At 40.2% G+C, this 17579-nt stretch overlaps 1 protein-coding gene across 1 annotated transcript; it reads left to right on the forward strand.

Annotated features, from left to right (window-relative positions):
* Positions 1-6324: 6324 nt before the first annotated feature.
* On the forward strand, positions 6325-16304 carry tob1b (transducer of ERBB2, 1b). The gene is made up of 3 exons (XM_079801481.1): positions 6325-7030; positions 11256-11517; positions 14646-16304. The coding sequence occupies exons 2-3, from the start codon at positions 11351-11353 to the stop codon at positions 15433-15435; spliced, it is 957 nt and encodes a 318-aa protein (XP_079657607.1). The 5' UTR covers positions 6325-7030; positions 11256-11350; the 3' UTR covers positions 15436-16304.
* Positions 16305-17579: the final 1275 nt, after the last annotated feature.

The following is a 17579-nucleotide window of genomic DNA, read 5'->3' on the forward strand; positions in this document are numbered from 1 at the left end:
AAGGACCAGTGGAGAACCGGCCACAGGGTCATGAAGGACCAGTGGAGAACCGGCCACAGGGTCATGAAGGACCAGTGGAGAACCGGCCACAGGGTCATGAAGGACCAGTGGAGAACCGGCCACAGGGTCATGAAGGACCAGTGGAGAACCGGCCACAGGGTCATGAAGGACCAGTGGAGAACCGGCCACAGGGTCATGAAGGACCAGTGGAGAACCGGCCACAGGGTCATGAAGGACCAGTGGAGAACCGGCCACAGGGTCATGAAGGACCAGTGGAGAACCGGCCACAGGGTCATGGAGGACCAGTGGAGAACCGGCCACAGGGTCATGAAGGACCAGTGGAGAACCGGCCACAGGGTCATGGACTTCTGCGTTACTTTTGCGTTACTTCTGCGTTACTTTTGCCTTACTTCTGCGTTACTTTTGTGTTACTTCTACGTTACTTTTGCGTTACTTCTGCGTTACTTTTGCTTTACTTCTGCGTTACTTTTGCTTTACTTCTACGTTACTTTTGTGTTACTTCTGCGTTACTTTTGCGTTACTTCTGCGTTACTTTTGCGTTACTTTTGCGCTACTTCTGCGTTACTTCTGCGTTACTTTTGCGTTACTTCTGCGTTACTTTTGCGTTACTTTTGCGCTACTTCTGCGTTACTTCTGCGTTACTTTTGCGTTACTTCTGCGTTACTTTTGCGTTACTTTTGCGCTACTTCTGCGTTACTTCTGCGTCACTTTTGCGTTACTTCTGCGTTACTTTTGCGTTACTTTTGCCTTGAAACAGATTTTTGCGCAGATCTCAATCCAATCGAGCATCTGTGGGATGTGCTGAACAAACAAGTCCGATCCATGGAGGCAACTTACAGGACTTAAAGGATCTGCTGCTAAAATCTTGGTGCCAGATACCACAGCACACCTTAAAGGGTTAGTTCACCCAAAAATGAAAATTCTGTCATTAATTCCTCACCCTCACGTCGTTCGAGACCCGTAAGACCTCCGTTCATATTCGGAACACAAATGAAGATATTTTTGTTGAAAGCTGATGGCTGAGAAAGGCCTCCATTGGCATTCAGTACACTTATACTCCCAAGACGGATAAAAGGCACTCAAAACATCGTTACAAAGTCCATCTCACCACAGTGACTCTACAATAATCTTACGATGCGACGACAATAGTTTTTGTGCGCAAAAAAAATCAAAATAACACCTTTTTCCAACTTGTTACTGCCTTCCGTGTGTGTCTCCACGACGCATGCACGAGAATATGACGCAGATCCGGCGTTCGGACACACGACCCAGAAGAGATTTGTTTACAAGCAGAGGAAGACGCGCGTGTCTAAGCTGTTGGATTCTACATTGATCGTGCTTTAGGTCTCGGTGTAGTTCTCAAAATGGGGTTAAAGTGGCATTTCATGGATTCCCGAACGCCGGATCTGCTCATATTCTCGCGCATGCATCGTGGAGACACACACGGAAGACAAGAACAAGCTGGATAAAGGTGTTATTTTGATTTTTTTTTGCGCACAAAAACTATTGTCGTCGCATCGTAAGATTATTGTAGAGTCGCTGTGGTGAGATGGACTTTGTAATGACATTTTAAGTGCCTTTTATCGGTCTTGGGAGAATAAGTGTACTGAATGCCAATGGAGGCCTATCTGAAGCCTTTCTCAGCCATCAGCTTTACACTAAAATATCTTCATTTGTGTTCCGAATATGAACGGAGGTCTTACGGGTGTCGAACGACATAAGGGTGAGTAATTATTGACAGAATTTTCATTTTTGGGTGAACTAACCCTTTAATGGGTCTAGTGGAGTCCATGCCTCAATGGGTGGGACCAACACAATATTAGGAAGGGGGTCATAATGTTATGCCTGATCTGTGTATAAGTGCAAAATGAGTCATAGATATTTTCAATGTCCACGTTTGGAGTCTCTAGCACACAGGAAGCCTCAGAGCTGAATTCTACAAATGTCCTGTTTTGATTGAACGGCCTGATCCACCTACAGTGAGTCAGAGCAATGCTGGAAATGCTAATGTGTGTCTTCATTCTCACTCCAGCGCTTTCTCTACCTGAACCACACGCTCACTGGAGCCATGTGGCTTTGCTCATTCAGTGACAGACGTGGTTGTAAACAGATGTGCGTGTGTCTGCATGGAAACATGAGGCTGGAATGCAGAGCAGCCGCTCTCTCTTTACACCCCTTCCTGAGATAATTGAGTGTGTGGTGAAGAAAGAGGAGGGTGTGTGTGAGCCAGTGACATCATGAGCACGTTTGTTATCAAGTATTTATTGTTGCTATGCGACAGCTTCTACGTCACACTTATGCAAGGTGTGTTTCGTTTTTATGTCATAGACTCGAAGTATTTCTACTATAAACATGCATTGTTGCTCCAAACCTGCATGACGTTCTTTCCCCTGTGGAATCTGTATTTGGTGACCATTGACTTTGTAAAACTCAAAAACACCTTCTGTGTTTCGCAGGAGAGAGAAAGTCATGCATTACATTGTATTTCCGTCTTGTTTTCAAGCACAAATACATAAACATTCATATATCAAGATGCATTTAATAAAGAGAAGTCTTGTTTTCTGATCACAGTTATCTGAATTTTTTTTGGGTCTTGTTTTTCCCCTTTGAATTAAGCTGATTTTTCTTTGAGGCACAAACTCTTCATTTGGATCAGAAAACAAGACTTGGTCTTTGGCTTAAGAATCTTTAGTTATGTGTACTGGAAAATGAGACAAAAATACTGAGGAAGAACATCATTTATTGCAGTGAATAGTTTTGGAGAGTAAATGATCACAGAATATTAATTTTGGGGTGAACTGTCCCTTTAATTGCCTCTGAGCCGCTTCATTTTTTGGGTCACATTTGGAGCCTTCAAGGTCAAAAGTGACTGAAGCCTTGAAATATAACTTTATTGTTTTTCAGGAAAATCAATGTAATATATTTTTGCTCAATAATATATTTTGATTATTATTTAGAATTTTGAGAGGATTATATGATACTATGCAATATTTATGAGCTATTTTCCCATTAAATTTTATAATTTTTGCAATAAATTCAATATTTCATATTAGCATATCTGAATCACGTCCATGATTTTTTTGTGCGTTCACATCGCCACTACAACAAAATCCACCAAATTACATCCCATTCCGATGAAGCAAAAAAATTTAAAAATTCGAAACGAGGCCCAAACATTCCACTAAGCTAGAATACACCGGAACAAAATATTAATATCGGAGAAGGAAATCTTTACTTAAATGATCAAATAGTGTGACTCTAGAGCTCAGATGACAGTGCTTGGGTTCCTCAGAGACATGCACTGTTTTTGATTCCACAACCTTAGAGAAACATTTCTAGAAAACAAGACTTCATTTTTCAACTCATTTGGCTCTTTGACTTAAGAATCTTTAGTTATGTGTACTGGAAAATTAGACAAAAATACTGAGGAAGAACATCATTAATTGTAGTGAACAGTTTTGGAGAGTAAATGATCACAGAATATTAATTTAGGGGTGAACTGTCCCTTTAATTGCCTCTGAGCCGCTTCATTTTTGGCTCACATTTGGAGCCTTCAAGGTCAAAAGTGAATGAAGCCTTGAAATATAACTTTATTGTTTTTCAGGAAAATCAATGTAATATATTTTTGCTCAATAATATATTTTGATTATTATTTAGAATTTTGAGAGGATTATATGATACTATGCAATATTTATGAGCTATTTTACCATTAAAATTAATCATTTTTGCAATATTTGTAATAAATTCAATATTTCATATTAGCATATCCGAATCACGTCCATGATTTTTTTGTGCGTTCACATCGCCACCACAACAAAATCCACCAAATTACATCCCATTCCGATGAAGCAAAAAAATGTAAAAATTCCAAACGTAAATGTTTCGACCGAAGAGGCCCAAACATTCCACTAAGCTAGAATACACCGGAACAAAATATTAATATCGGATAAGGAAATCTTTACTTAAATGATCAAATAGTGTGACTCTAGAGCTCAGATGACAGTGCTTGGGTAGAGAAAGGCCGTAAGGTCACATTTCAGTTTGAGCCGTCACTAAAGCCCAAGAAGGTTGTAAGACGCAGGCCTGTGATTGGCTGAGTCGGTCTTTTCTCCTCCCACTCTGCCTTTCTCTGAACTTTGAACGCTCACAATATCCCTGCTAAGCAAATGAGCTTATCCTGACTGCCCCGTTTATAATTCTGCAGTCATTAGCATGTTCCTCTGGCTCTGTGTAATTAGGCCAATAAGAAAATGTTGCTTAGACAAACAGCAGAGATGCGAGCGTCTTCATTTCTGCTTAACCCCAGAGCACATCTTGCTCATGAAACAGAATCATCTCGTCGGTATACAGAATTAACGTTAAGCTGTACTCATTTCCCAAACATCTTAAGCTAAATATCTGAAGATACGAGGACTGAAGAGTGCAATATTCCTAGCTAACCCTCGGCCATATGGTACAAAGCTTATTGTGTGCTCAGCTTATAACAATTCATGATGACGACAAAAACCTTAAAGCTTAAACCCCTGGCGTATGAGAGCTTGGCTCACCCGACCAAAGAAATATGAGATCAACTCACTATTCCTGATGCTATAGAGAAAGCAACACAACACGGCTGGATCATCTTACAATATCTGCAGCACAGAAGAATAACTGGGGTTTGATTTACACTCTATTAGCACCAGACCATTTTATATTAATAACTAACTTTGTTACATGCACGTTTATTTGGTCACATGCATATTACATACCTTAAAAAGCTATAACCAGAGAAATGAGTATACTATATTACTGCAAATAGACAATAGAACATATTCTGAAAAGTCTTTTTTACTCCCAATAGCAAATTCAAAATCCATAATATTTGTGTGTGTGTGTGTGTGTGTGTATAGCATAATAAGCATTAATTATTTTTTTAATTGACTGAAATACTAGTAAAATGAGTTACTTGTTCCAAAAAAGCACATTCGAAATACACACACACACACACACACACACACACACACACACACACACACACACACACACACACACACACACACACACACACACACACACACACACACACACACACACACACACACACACACACACACCTAGCCTATACTCTAAAAACAAATGCCATTGGGTTAAATTTTCAAATTACATTTTTATTCCCAACGTTTTGATTTGTCCATATTTGACCCAAAATTGGGTTAAAACAACCCAGCATTTTCGCATAATGAGCATTAATGACTTATTTTATTGACTGAAATACACTCTAGAAAATGCTGGGTTAAAAACAACCCAAGTTGGGTTGAAAATGGACTAACCCAGCAATTGGGTTGTTTTAAAACAGTGAATGGGTCGTTTTAACCCAGCGGTTGGGTTAAATGTTTGCTTAAAACAACCTAATCGCTGGATTAGTCCATTTTCAACCCAACTTGGGTTATTTTAAACCCAGCATTTTTTAGAGTGTATACCATTGGGTTACATTTTCAAATTACATTTTTAACCCAACGTTTTGGTTTGTCCATATTTGACCCAAAATTGGGTTAAAACAACCCGGCATTTTCGCATAATGAGCATTAATTACTTCTTTTATTGACTGAAACACTAGTAAAATAAGTTACTTGTTCCAAAAAAACCCATTCGAAATTCATATTTGTACACTCTAAAAAATGTTGGGTTGAAAATGGACTAACCCAGCAATTGGGTTGTTTTAACCCAGCGGTTGGGTTAAATGTTTGCTTAAAACAACCCAATCGCTTGGTCAAAACAACCCAATGGTTGGGTTAAAACAACCCAATTGCTGGGTTAGTCAATTTTCAACCCAACTTGGGTTATTTTAACCCAGCAGTTTTTAGAGTGTGTGTATATATATATATATGAATGCTGGGTTGTTTTAACCCAATTTTGGGTCAAATATGGACAAATCCAGCCATTGGGTTAAATTTTCAAATTACATTTTTACCCAACGTTTTGGTTTGTCCAAATTTGACCCAAAATTGGGTTAAACAACCCAGCATTTTTTAGAGTGTATATATAGCATAATGAGCATTAATTACTTTTTTTTTTTGACTGAAATACTAGTAAAGCAAATTCAAAATCCATATTTGGATATTATATTTTTATTTAACAAGCATAATAAGCATTAATGACTTTTTAATTGACTGAAATACTAGTATAAATAAGTTAGGTTGTGTTATACACTTTGCAAACACAGAAATGAGTAGTGTATTTGCATAGATGATGACGAATGCACTGCCAGCCAATCGCACGCGGAGTATTTTTTCACGCAAAACACACAAGGGCAGATTACACCTCAGTGGACAAATGACCAGAGTCACTCCGCTCTGTCCTTGTTCTCTACTCTTAATGTAGTTGCCTATTTATTATATATATACCTTCTCATCTGCTTAATATGTCTGAAATTATTAACGAGATTAATTATTTAGAAGCTTTAATCTGACTTCGTGATTATATCATATAAAAGCTGCAGTGCTAGAGACTGTTTTAGCGATAATGAGGTGTCTCGATAAATCAAATTAACATAATAAAGTAGGCAGTGTGTTATTGTGTTTAAATCTCCTACGTGTGGGAGGAAAACACTTAGTAACGCCAGGCGTAAATGTACATTTCGCGTATTGGTCGAGAGGCGGGACACTTTGATTATTGACGTTGGAGCAAAGCCAATCGGCACGGAGAATTCGGAGGCAAACATGTGACGAAGGCGCGTTCGTCCAATCGCAAGCGTCGCTGGGGTTTTGACCTCTGAAAACCGCATCACCGCCCCCAACATGTCCGTGGCGGAGGAGCGCTATAAAGGAGATCCAGTCAGGAGTTTAAAGGGCAGAGTTGTAAAAACTCCCAGGCAGTGGGGAGTCGGATTGCCTGACGACAGACTCCAAAAAAATAAAATAAAAATAACACAATTACCCGAAGAACAAGCAAGAAATCATATTGATGCAACCTAACAGGAATAATCTTTTCCATAAGTGAAGCGGAGAGAAGAAAAACACGGGCGTTTAATGTAAGTAGTTCTGGCATTTAACATTCATAATGTGTCGTTCGCTGTGGGTTAAATAAATAATATAATGTTGTATCTCAATGTCACCGCATAAAAGCTGTAGTTTAACTCAAATTATGTTGTTTAAACAACCATTCGCTTGAATTGTATGGAAAGAAAACGCATTGAAAGGCTGTCAGTCACTGAAAATAATCGTTTTCTGCTCCAGGGAAAGAAAACACGTCATTTGGGAAGCAAATATAACGTTTGTTTTTTTTAAAGTGCGCTATCGCTTTAAGAAACCGATTATTTCAGATGCTGGTTGAATGGATGTGCTTGATAAACGGTTGTTTTTGTCGTGAATTCGGTTAATCTAGCCTTTGGTCATGTGAGCTCGTCTTTCTCTCCCGTGTCATGAATCCCAAAACATTTACAGTGTCAAAGTTCATTCAGATCCACATTTTGAGTCGTCGTTTATTTTGCTGGAGGCTTATGGTGTTTTTCCAAAGCGATTATGCTCATGTTTTTGTAGTCATCTCATCCATATTCATAATAATGGCCGTGTCTCATTTGACTATAGGTTTGAGAACGCCAACCGACGTCTGATTTTGTCAGAATCCGACCCCCCTACGCGAGAAAAACGCACTATTTTACGCACATTTTTCGCTTTATTCGCCTCGCAACTATCTAATATCCAAACTCCTGCTTGTTATCGAATACACACCGTGGCTTTATAATTATTTGTGTACAATATCCTGCTAATTCGCCTCAGGCTACACACCCCGCGCACGGCGACACGCTATTGGTCGCGCTCTTCGGGAAATTCGATCGCCGATCTATTGCGCAATGTGTCGCATTGTGTTCAAACGCCCTATATTCACATAAAGGCGTTTTTGCGCAACAGTTGACGGAATAAAGTGGGGAAGAGAATCCGTGTTATGTAATCTCATCCCCCTTGAAACCAAGCCAGATGCCACCGACCCCCAAACGTGATCATCCTCGTGAGAGGGACCCCCATCCAACCAGTTTAAAGGCTATATATAGATCTAATGTATAGTGACTGTGGAAAAACATGTACATTTAAACATGTTTTTATAGTGCTTTAATGCTTATTTAAACCAAATGTATGTTTTAAAAAAAAAATCTTATTTAAAGGGCCAGTGCACCCAAAAATGAAAATATCCCATAATTTACTCGCCCTTAAGCCATTGCATTTGACTTTCAGCCAGGCAGAGTTATATTAAAACACATCCTGACTCTTCCTAGCTTCATAATGGGAGTGAATGGTACCTTGTTGTTTGAAGGCCGAAAAAGCTATGAAAATATTCTCCGATATATCGGCCGAAAAATCGGATTTAGATTTTTTTTTAAAAAATATAATTCCTGAGAGCCTGATTGCAAAAACAAACGTCTCGCCATTAAAACCATGTTCCAAACGCACAATTATAATATCCTCATTATGATTATGTCGCGTATATGACAGACTTGCACGTGCTTACTGTATTTTCCTTTTTTTTTAACGTGATTTCTAATCATATTTCATGCAATTCATAACCATGTGCATTTTAAGTGTTTCAGCTGATTATTTATTGGATGTAATATATCGGAAAAATTTGCTTATCGCGCCGATAACATTAACATATGCTTATTTTTAATGTTATCGGCGCGATAAGCAAATTTTTCCGATGTATTACATCCAATAAATAATCAGCTGAAACACTTAAAATGCACATGGTTATGAATGCACATGGTTATGAATGCACATGGTTATGAATTCCAGATTTATACAATGCTCGGCCGATGCCGATATATCGTGCATCCATCCATCATAAAAGTGCTCCATACATCTCCAGGGGTTAATAAAGGCCTTCTGAAGCGACGTCTTCCTGACCTCTGACCCGACGCATGGCGTACGATGTAGGAGTAGCGTAACCAATAGGGCTGGGCAACAAACTGAAGCTCCTCCCACATTTCTAATTTTAGATTTCTAATTTGTGAGCGGTGTTTTGCTTCCGCGTTCGTCAATGCATCAAGCATCGGGTCACTCTTTCAACGTAAATTTAGTGCTTTTATGATGGATGGATGCACTTTTTTGGCCGTCAAAATCCCCCCCCCCCCCCATTCTCTCCCATTATAAAGCTTATAAGAGCCAGGATATATTTAAATATTACTCCAATTGTGTTTGGCTGAAAGAAGACTGTCATACACACCTAGGATGACTTGAGGGCGAGTCAATCATGGGCTAATTTTAATTTTGAGCTGACCCTTTTAATCAAATTTGTTTTATGGCTCTGGTTTGTGGCTTAAACCCCAGGCCTATGATATGCAAACGATTGTATTGCTCTAAACCACATGTGACCCTAGACACACAAAAACCAGTCATAATCTCACGGGTATATTTGGGGCAATAGCCAACAATACTATCATTGTTGATAGTCGTATACTAAAATACGATCATTTTTATGGGTCAAAATTATCCATTTTTCTTTTATGCCAAAAATCATTAGGATATTAAGAACATGTTCCATGAAGATATTTCCTACCGTAAATGTATAAAAAATGAATTAATAGTAGTAATATGCATTGCTAAGGACTTAATTTGGACAACTTTCAATATTTTGAGTTTTTCGCACCCTCAGATTCCAGATTTATACAATACTTGGACAAATATTGTCCTATTATAACAAACCATACATCAATGGAAAGATTCGTTATTCAGTAGCTATGTTTCCATCCACAGTTGCGAATATAATTTAAGCGCAAAAATGCAATATCGCATAAAACATTTGCGACTAAAGCCCTGTTTCCATCCAATGAGTCGAAGAGAATATAATCGGCATTTCCTGATAAACTACCGCTAAAAAATCACTAAGAAAAGTAGGAGAAGCCTCCATATATAATAATTTTCGTATATAATAAATGATTTGCGTCTCAGAAACTCGTGCGTCTCAATAAACGTGTTGTGTTGCCTTCAGAGGCAGATGTGCTTTTCTGGGAACGCAGTTGTTCAAGACGGGGAAATATAGCGAGTGTCTTTGACAACAGACTTCTGAAAGACCAAAACCGCATTTCAGATGTTTTGCAAACAAGATTTTTCCGCTGGTTAGGACAGTTATGTCACATGATATTCTTTATGCGCATCAAGGAATTTATTCGGTAAATGCGTTTCCATTGTAGTTTATGCGCATGTTTTCGTATCGGAAAGAACATTTATCTGACTCAAACGAGCGCATACGTTTTTTTATGCGCATTTTTTGAATTAATGCGCATCTTTGCGTTTCCATTCAGCATTTTTTGATGCGATATCCCAAAATGCCCATAAAAATAGGTGGATGGAAACATAGCTATTGACGTATCCAAAAATTGACTGGTTTTGAGGTCAACGGTCACATTTGACTTATCGATTTGGGTCTTTAAAGGGATAGTTCACCCAAAAATGAAAATTAGCCCCTAATTAGTCATCCGAGGTGTGTGACATTCTTCTTTCAGACGAATAAAATCTGAGTTGTATTACAAAAGTCCAGGCTAATCCAAGCTTTATAACAGCAGTAATAGTTGCTCTGTTTTTGAAGTCCATAAAAAGTGCATCTATCCGTCATATAACTGCTCCACGCGGCTCTGGGGTGTTAATAAAGGCCTTCTGAAGCGAATCGACGCGTTTGTCTAAGAAAAAATATCCATATTTAAAACTTTATCAAGTAAACTTTCGGCCGACCGCCTTCCGTGGAAAAGTGTTGAATGTTGAAAGTGAAACTCAAGATGCGTTCGTGACGTCATGATCTGGTCGCGTTAGTCTTTCGATCGGCAGGCGAACTTTCAACACTTTCCATAAATTGAACACGGAAGGCGGTCGGTCGAAAGTTTACTTGATAAAGTTTTAAATATGGATATTTTTCTTACACAAACGTGTCGATTCGCTTCAGAAGGCCTTTATTAACACCCCAGAGCCGCGTGGAGCAGTTATATGATGGACAGATGCACTTTTTATGGACTTCAAAAACAGAGCAACTATTACTGCTGTTATAAAGCTTGGATTAGCCTGGACTTTTGTAATATAACTCGTCTGAAAGAAGACCGTCATACACACCTCGGATGACTTGAGGGTGATTTAAATGATGGGCTAATTTTCCTTTTTAGGTGAACTATCCCTTTAATGAACGGCTGCCACTGTGCGAGTGTTTTTATGTGATTGCATAGGTCATGGTTTATTATTCTCCGGCTGATACCATGCCTCACTTTCCCCTTTAAGGAGCGTGAGAAGATCTCGTCCCCCAGCTCTGATCATCACTACTGCCTCGGAGGTTTTTGCAGCACTCGACTAAAGACGGCCACAGGCATACAGCTATGCAGCTTGAAATCCAAGTAGCGCTGAACTTCATAATTTCGTACCTGTACAACAAACTCCCGCGGCGACGAGTCAACATCTTCGGCGAGGAGCTGGAGAGGCAGTTGAAGAAGAAATACGAAGGACACTGGTACCCCGACAAGCCATACAAAGGATCCGGGTTCAGGTGTGTATTTGATTATAATATTCTTTATCTGACTCCATTTATCAAAGTTGTCGAATTTAGGAGAGCCAACTGGTTGTTTGGTCATTTATATTTGATAATTACTCATACATTTAAAGAGTTTGTTCACCCAAAAATGTAAATTGTGTCATTAATGACTGAGCCTCATGTGGTTGGACACCCGTCAGACCTCCGTTCATCTTCAGACACAAATGAAGATATTTTAGTGTAAATTTGATGCTCTGAAAGGCCTCCATTGGCTCAACTTTACACTCTCAAGACCCTTAAAAGACACTAAAGACTAAAGTTACAAAGTCCATCTCACTACAGCGGCTCTACAATAACTTTATGAAGACGAGAATAGTTTTTGTGCGCAAAAAAACCCTAAATAACGACTTATATAGTGATGACGATTTCAAAACACGGCCTCATGAAGCTTCGAAGCGTTATGAATCAGTGAGTCGATTCAGCGTTATGAATCAGTGAGTCGATTCAGCGGTTCGAAGCGTTATGAATCAGTGAGTCGATTCAGCAGTTTGAATCGCCAAAGTCAACTGATTTCAGCAGTTTGGCGGTTTGACACGCGATCCGAATCATGAATCGACTCACTGATTCATAACGCTTTGAAGCTTCATGATGCATTATTTTGGAATCGTCATCACTATACAAGTCGTTATTTAGGTTTTTTTGGCGCACAAAAACTATTCTCGTCTCTTCATAAAGTTATTGTAGAGCCGCTGTAGTGAGATGGACTTTGTAACTTTAGTCTTTAGTGTCTTTTAAGGGTCTTGAGAGTGTAAAGTTGAGCCAATGGAGGCCTTTCAGAGCATCAGATTTACACTAAAATATCTTTTGTGTCTGAAGATGAACGGAGGTCTGACGGGTGTCCAACCACATGAGGGTCAGTCATTAATGACACAATTTACATTTTTGGGTGAACTAACCCTTTAATCATTCCGTTTTATCCAAGCGGCTCCTCCCGCAGTTTCTCCTGAAGCCGATACTGAAGTGAGTTAAACTGCAGTTCATGGTCTGGCCACTAGAGGCTCCAGGAGGAGCAGAATCTCATTGAGCTCATGTTCAAATGCCCAACTTTACAGCCGATTAAAACATGTTTACAGTCTGGTACAAAAATGTGCTTTTGGTCTGTACGGCTAATGTTGCCCTTCATGACGACTGTGAGGGGGTGATTTTTTTTATAACTCATTCATTTACATTATATAAAGCATTAAAGTTCTGCATAATTAAGGGCGTGGCCACTTCGAGTGACAGGTGGATTGCCGTTTATCTGCTGTGTGTTAAGGCCCTTTCACACCGGACACGTAACGAAAAAGCGAAGCGGAAAAACGAATATTTCGTGTGCGAATAGTTCGCGTCTCAACCATTCACATCAGCCGCGGCGCGAGTTTGCGACGTTTCAGAACTCCAACATTCCAAAACATTCGCGGCGACAACTGAGAAAACACGGACACTTCATCATACTCGTCCATACTTTGCGCTTCAAAACGGCTCATCGGATCCTATGGGTGACGTCACGCACACTACGCCCATATTTTTTTTTACAGTCTATGGTTTTAACCCTTTGTTGCAATTATACCGTTCCGTATTGGAGATCGGTTAATAATTACAGATTAATTCAGAAAGGATAAAACATGTAACAATCAAGTAAGAGAGAGCCAATGAGCAGCTCTCTAGAGAAAGCCAGAGAATCCAAAAGAGGCCGAGCTACAGTTGAAATCCTCTTTTATCCTCCTCCCTGATGTCACCAAACTCAAATATGACTCTTTTAACGCTGACCAATCAGACCAAACCGTGAGACGTTTGAAAGTAACCAATCAGACGAAACTGATTGGTGTGAAAAGCATTTGGCCGGCGAGCCATTCTTTTGTCCTTAGAAATCCCAAATGGCCTTTCTTATGAGGTCACGATAATATTTTGATCACGATGATTGTTGCTACATTTACATTTATGCATTTAGCAGACGCTTTTATCCATAGCGACTTACAACTTGGGGGTATAATAAGCGATTGGTCGTGAAGAGTCGAGTGAGCGCAACAAGTGCCTGAAATACTTAGTCCGTGTACATTACTCAGTGTAGCACAGGCTAGAGTAGGGAGGGAAAGAGGAGGAGAAAGAGAAAGGGAAGGTTTTTCTTTATTTATTATTATTATTATTTTTTTTAAAGAGGTTAAAGGGTTAGTTCACCCAAAAATGAAAATTCTGTCATTAATGACTGAGCCTCATGTGGTTGGACACCCGTCAGACCTCCGTTCATCTTCAGACACAAATGAAGATATTTTAGTGTAAATCTGATGCTGAGAAAGGCCTCCATTGGCTCAACTTTACACTCTCAAGACCCTTAAAAGACACTAAAGACTAAAGTTACAAAGTCCATCTCACTACAGCGGCTCTACAATAACTTTATGAAGACGAGAATAGTTTCTGTGCGCAAAAAAAACATAAATAACGACTTATATAGTGATGACGATTTCAAAACACGGCATCATGAAGCTTCGAAGCGTTATGAATCGTGAGTCGATTCAGCGGTTTGAATCGCCAAATTTCAGCAGTTTGACACGCGATCCGAATCATGATTCGACTCACTGATTCATAACGCTTCGAAGCTTCATGATGCCGTGTTTTGAAATCGTCATCACTATATAAGTCGTTATTTATGGTTTTTTTGCGCACAGAAACTATTCTCGTCTTCATAAAGTTATTGTAGAGCCGCTGTAGTGAGATGGACTTTGTAACTTTAGTCTTTAGTGTCTTTTAAGGGTCTTGAGAGTGTAAAGTTGAGCCAATGGAGGCCTTTCAGAGCATCAGATTTACACTAAAATATCTTCATTTGTGTCTGAAGATGAACGGAGGTCTGACGGGTGTCCAACCACATGAGGGTCAGTAATGACAGAATTTTCATTTTTGGGTGAACTAACCCTTTAAGTGCTCATGGAAGAGTTGACTTTTGAATGTTGTTTCGGATGGCGGTGGGAAGATCGTTCCACCACCTGGGAACGTTGAATGAAAAGGTTCTGGAAAGGGATATTTTTGCTACTGTTAGGGGTTGCTAACAGTAAAGCAGATGATTTTTTTTCCATTTCAAATATCGTTGCTTATTTTCCACCTTACAGGTGCATACACGTGGGCGAGAAGGTGGACCCGGTGGTGGAGGAAGCAGCCAAAGAAAGCGGGCTGGACCTCGAGGACGTCCGCAATAACTTGCCTCAGGACCTCAGTGTCTGGATCGACCCTTTCGAGGTGTCCTACCAGATTGGCGAGAAGGGAGCGGTTAAGGTGCTATATGTGGATGATGCCGGCGAGAACGGCTCGGAGCTGGACAAGGAGATCGGAAACAGTTTTAACCCGGAGGCTCAGGTCTTCATGCCAATCACCGACCCTGTGGGCGTGTCCTCCGAGTCCAGTTCGCCGTCGCCGCCCCCTTTCGGCCAGTCTGCGGCCGTTAGCCCGTCCTTCATGCCACGCTCCGCTCAGCCTTTAACCTTCACCACAGCCTCGTTCGCCGCCACCAAATTCGGCTCCACCAAGATGAAGAACAGCGGCCGAAATGGCGGCAAAGTTGCGCGTAGCTCTCCCACCAACCTGGGCTTGAACGTCAACAGCCTACTCAAGCAGAAAGCCATCTCCAACTCCATGCATTCGCTCTACGGCTTCGGCCTCGGAGGTTCGCAGCCGAAATCTTCGGCCTTGTCTCCCAACGCCAAGGAGTTCGTGTTCCCTAACCTCCAAGGCCAAGGGGGCGCTAGCGAGAACGCCCTCAGCCCTCTTCCATACAGCAACGCCTTCGACGTGTTCTCGGCCTATGGGAGCATCAACGATAAGTCCCTCATGGACGGCTTAAACTTCAGTCTTGGCAACATCCAGTATTCGAACCAGCAATTCCAGCCGGTCATGGCTAACTAACGGAATGATTGGCGGAAGGAAAACGGAAGGCAAAGACGCACACTAGCTCAGCTGTGGATGTGGAAATCAAATCGAAGATCCCTATTATTACTCACTGATAAGCGCATGTGCCCAAGGGTGTTTGTTTTATTTGATTAATTTCTCCCTGATCTCTTTTTATGCCCCCTTGAGTTTGTACTGAAACGCTCGTTACACACACACACACACACACACACACGCACAGCTTGGTCAACAACACGCGTCAATGTTTTCGTTTCCTTTTTTGCCAATAAAGCAAAAAAAAACGATTTTTTTACTACCTTTTTGAAAGAAAAATACTTTAAAACATTGGTGAAAAAAAAGCAAAAACAACAGAAGTTCAAGTTCTGACCTCTTACAGTATTTTAAAGTTGGTAAGACTTGGCTGATTTTTAAGAAATTGGCACTAATGCATATATATCTGGGGTTCCGTGGTCTTTTTTCTAATTGTATAATTTAATTGAGTACAGAGTTTGTAAAATATCAGAGTATATATATTGTTTCTACAACATGGTATTGCATTTATATCTTTTTACTACTCCAGTGATCTGTGATGGCTGCAGAAGCTTTATGTTATTATAATATATTTTGTTTCTTTTTGTTTTTTCTTTTTTTAAATTGTTAAAGAAATTCATCTTTAAAAAAAAAAAATAGATCAAAAAGATTGTGTACAGAATATTCCTTAGTGTTGGAGTTTCAGTGTAGGAATATTTGCTTTTTTGAAACAAAAAGAGTTGTATTTTCTGTTAAGAGTTAAACAGATTTTTGCTATATTATGGACAATGTAATCGTATATATTAATTTTGTACCTACATTGTGCAATACTTGATAAAATATGGTATAACAAAGTATTTTGAGTCAGTGTCTTACATGTGAAGAGGGACTGAAATAGTTTATATTAAGTTTGTATTAAAATGCTTGAAATATGCTTGTCTTATTTTTGTTTTTTCTTTTTTTATTTGACATTTGCACCCTGGCCTTTTTCAATAAAAGACAATTTAGGCAAGAATAAACGTGTGGTGGTCTTTTATTTTTCTGTCAGTTCTTCACCAATAATTCAAATTAAAGGGGATTATAGAGCTATATCCTGCATTCTTATTTACACTGATCAACAGTTGATTCTCATGATAAACAAGGACAAATATATATATATATATATATAAAGTTGGATGTATGATTTCTGTGCCAATGCACTCCTTCAGGATTCAAACACGTTTTGGAAAGGGTTTTTCTTTTTTTTTTAAAGTATGTCCCTGTATGATGTCATAAAGGGTGGAATTCCTTATATGGGCATTATAAGGAATGTTCACTCATTCTCTCTCACACGCACGTGCACACTCACTCACTCGCTCGCACACACACTCACTCACTCTCTCACACACACACACACACACTCACTCTCACACACACTCACTCGCACACACTCACTCACTCACTCGCACACTCACTCACACACTCACTCACTCACACACACACTCACTCTCACACACACACTCACACTCACTCACTCACTCTCACACACACTCACTCTCACACACACTCACTCGCACACACTCACTCGCGCACACACACACACTCACTCACTCACACACACACACACACACACACACACACTCACTCTCACACACACTCACTCGCACACACACACACTCACTCACTCTCACACACACACACACACACACACTCACTCTCACACACACACTCACTCGCACACACACACTCACACACTCACTCGCACACACTCACTCACTCTCACACACACACTCACTCTCACACACACTCACTCGCTCGCACACTCACTCACTCACTCGCACACTCACTCACTCGCACACACACTCGCTCACTCACTCACTCGCTCGCACACTCACTCACTCTCACACACACACACACACACACACACACACACACACACACACACACTCACTCACTCACTCACTCACTCACTCACTCACTCACTCACACTCACTCGCACACTCACTCTCACACACACACACACACACACACACACACACACACACACACACACACACACACACACACACACACACACACACACACTCACTCACTCACTCACTCACACACACATGTTTGTTTTTGTGAAATGTGAGGACATTCCATAGGCGTAA

The sequence above is a fragment of the Gobio gobio genome, assembly GCF_949357685.1.
Source record: "Gobio gobio genome assembly, chromosome: 20".
Taxonomy (NCBI): domain Eukaryota; kingdom Metazoa; phylum Chordata; class Actinopteri; order Cypriniformes; family Gobionidae; genus Gobio; species Gobio gobio.

Excerpts from the sequence above, each read along its gene's own strand:
- tob1b (XM_079801481.1), top strand. The coding sequence starts at position 11,351 with ATGCAGCTTGAAATCCAAGTAGCGCTGAACTTCATAATTTCGTACCTG. Across the intron at positions 11,518-14,645 it reads TACAAAGGATCCGGGTTCAG|GTGCATACACGTGGGCGAGA; the intron begins GTGTGTATTTGA and ends TCCACCTTACAG.